This window comes from Triticum dicoccoides, chromosome 4A (assembly GCF_002162155.2).
Source record: "Triticum dicoccoides isolate Atlit2015 ecotype Zavitan chromosome 4A, WEW_v2.0, whole genome shotgun sequence".
Classification (NCBI taxonomy): Eukaryota; Viridiplantae; Streptophyta; class Magnoliopsida; order Poales; family Poaceae; genus Triticum; species Triticum dicoccoides.
Window position 1 is genome coordinate 103,011,227 of NC_041386.1, and position 2,648 is coordinate 103,013,874.

The 2,648-nt window shown below is 50.7% G+C and overlaps 1 protein-coding gene across 1 annotated transcript in view; it reads left to right on the forward strand.

The window, feature by feature from the left end:
- The window catches only part of LOC119288738 (glycine-rich RNA-binding protein GRP2A-like), a 6,055-nt gene extending 5,117 nt beyond the window's left edge, over positions 1–938 (forward strand). The window contains exon 3 of the mRNA XM_037568295.1: positions 771–938. Within this exon, the coding sequence (XP_037424192.1) occupies positions 771–938 (168 nt within the window). The remainder of the gene's footprint in view (positions 1–770) is intronic.
- Positions 939–2,648: the final 1,710 nt, after the last annotated feature.

Here is a 2,648-nt window from a genome sequence, read left to right on the forward strand (position 1 = left end):
GCGGCCGGGGCGGACGCCGCCAACCCCGCCAGCGGGGCGGTGTGATCCGCTCGCGGCAGGAGCGGCGGGACGACGCCTGCGGAATCCGCAGCGGACGGCGGCGCCGCGGTGTGGACCACGAGATCACGCCCGAGCGAGGGCGCCGGCGGCGTGGAGAAGACGGAGCCGATGCTCCTTGTCCCGATCGGAGCTGGAACGGAGACGGCATCGAGCGGGAGGTTGAGCAGAGCCGCAAGAGAGGCCGGGAGGAAGCCCGCAGCAGTGGAACCGGTGGTGGCGGCGCTCGACATGGCGGCGGCGCGATCGGTGGCGCGGCGGCGGCGGTGAAGGCGGCGGCGGCTGCGGCGGCGATGCGGGTATTAGGGTTTAGAGGCGGAAGCGATCGTAACCTAGCGTGATACCATGTAAGACAATAAGTTTTGGGAACCAGCACAATCCTCTAGGGGTGGCTTATCTCATTATATATAATGGTTGTGTTACAATACGTACATAGGTACAGAAGTTATACATAGTCTAACACCGCTCAACGCCGACGTGAGTGGGTTTCAGATTTTTGGTTGATACATGCTCGATTGTGCTAGCTAGACTATGATGCTTTTGTTGGCTGCCGGATGGATCTGTGCAGTTTTCCTCGTTGTTTTCTAGGGTTTAGATTAGATTCAGCCTGACCGCATTGATTTTGCTTGTTAGTCGTTTGTTCCTGTAATTATCTGTTTGAATTTGTATCTGCCTAACACGATCGTACTGTACGTGTTACGATAATTTATCAGATCGTCACCGACCGGGAGACGGGCAGATCCCGCGGCTTCGGCTTCGTCTGGTTCGACGACAATGAGTCGCTGAGCAACGCCATCCAGGGCATGGACGGCCAGGAGCTCGGCGGCCGCACCAACACCGTCGACAGGGCCAATCAACGCCCCCGCCGCTGGAGGAGATGAAGAACAGCGAGGAGATCTATCTGCCCGCCCGGGCATTCACGTTATAGTGTCGGTATCAAGTTATTAAGTCTCCCGTGATTGCTTAGTTTATGGTCGTGAAACTGAACCTATCGACTGTCCGTGGTGTGTATCGTTCGCTTTATGATTGTTGAACATCTAGTCTTTACATACATTGCAGTAAGCAAAGAACAATGTAGCTTGTTTGCTCGAAGCCAAGCCTAATCATCTCGAAGGTGAGAGATAACATCCCAGAGTTTTTCTTCTATTCGGAACCAACCAGAGATGTTTTATTAAGAATCGAGGCCCGGGTTACAAAGCGTTGAAGAATTTCAGAATTATACAAGTCAAAAAACAAAGGATTGAAACTATAAACAAAAAAACAAGACGCACTGAGCCACTGATGATTCTTGTCCGGCTAGCAGAAAAGTTTTGGACAGCATCCGGCTGCAAATTAAGGCTCTGTTAAGTCAGGTGACTTAAAACCAATGACTTATAAGTCACGTCTGTTTGGTTGTCACCTGACTTATAAGTCACCTGACCACATCTTTCTATCTTGTTTTTATGTAAAGGTGATGGGACCCATGCAAAAAAATGACTTATAAGTTTTAAATAAATTGGGGTGGAGCAACTAATGATTTATAAGTTGGTGACTTATAAATTGGGTCTGTTTGACAAAATAAGTCATTTTTTTTTCACTTTCGACTTATAAGTTGATGACTTATTTGAAACCAAATAGGCCCTAAGGATGTCATACGCTGCATTCACATCCGGGGTGTGGCAAGGGAGCAACGCGCCGGGCCACAGTGGTCACTGAACCGTTCGTGACTGTGTTGCAACAACGGTAACTATTCTTTTTTATATAAGTAGTGCTATGTGGGGTGGGGGAAGGCCAATGTTTCTCAAAACATCCGGTTTTTTGCGTGACGGATCGTTACCAATAGTTTGGTCGTTTATAGGTAAATAATAAAGTATCATTTCTTCCTGTCATGTTGCGGTTCAAGGGCGCGTTTGGCTACCTGCATCATTTTTGTCACTCGTAATGATGCCTCTACACACTGCGTTTGGTTGCTCGTATTGTATGTGGTCAGATGAGTGCACGTTGTTTGGTTGCTTGCATGGAATATGATTAAGACTTAATAGCTACCCATAACGCACAGTGTTACACTAGAGTGCCTCGGTGACAACGGTAGGCGGTGGTTGCGGCGCCCCGCCCGACACAATGAGCACGGAGTCGCGGGCGAGCGACCTCATCGGCGGCGCAGTGAACTATTTGCTAGCGCCGTCGCCGCAGAGAAAGCCCGTGTGGAGTAACGAATAGACGAGCGTTGAAGTCTGAGGATGATGAAGAAAAAATGCAGTTTGCCCGCCATGGCGGCATCAGTGTAGTAGGACGCGGAGGAGGAGGCCGAAACGAACGACGGTGATGATGGGGCAAGTGTAGTAGGACGCAGAGGAGGCGGCCGAGAAGAACGACGATGACGACGACACCATTGTAGTAGGACGCGAGCGAGAAGGTCGAGAGGAACAACGTCAGTGATGGCTTCAGTGTAGCAGAGCATGGGAGACGACACGGAGAGAATGGTGGCGCTAATGCAACAACACGCGGGAGGGAACGACAACACCATTGTAGTAGGACACGAGCGAGGAGGCCGAGAGGAACGACGCTGGTGATGGCTGAAGGAAATATGCCCTAGAGGCAAAAATAAAGTT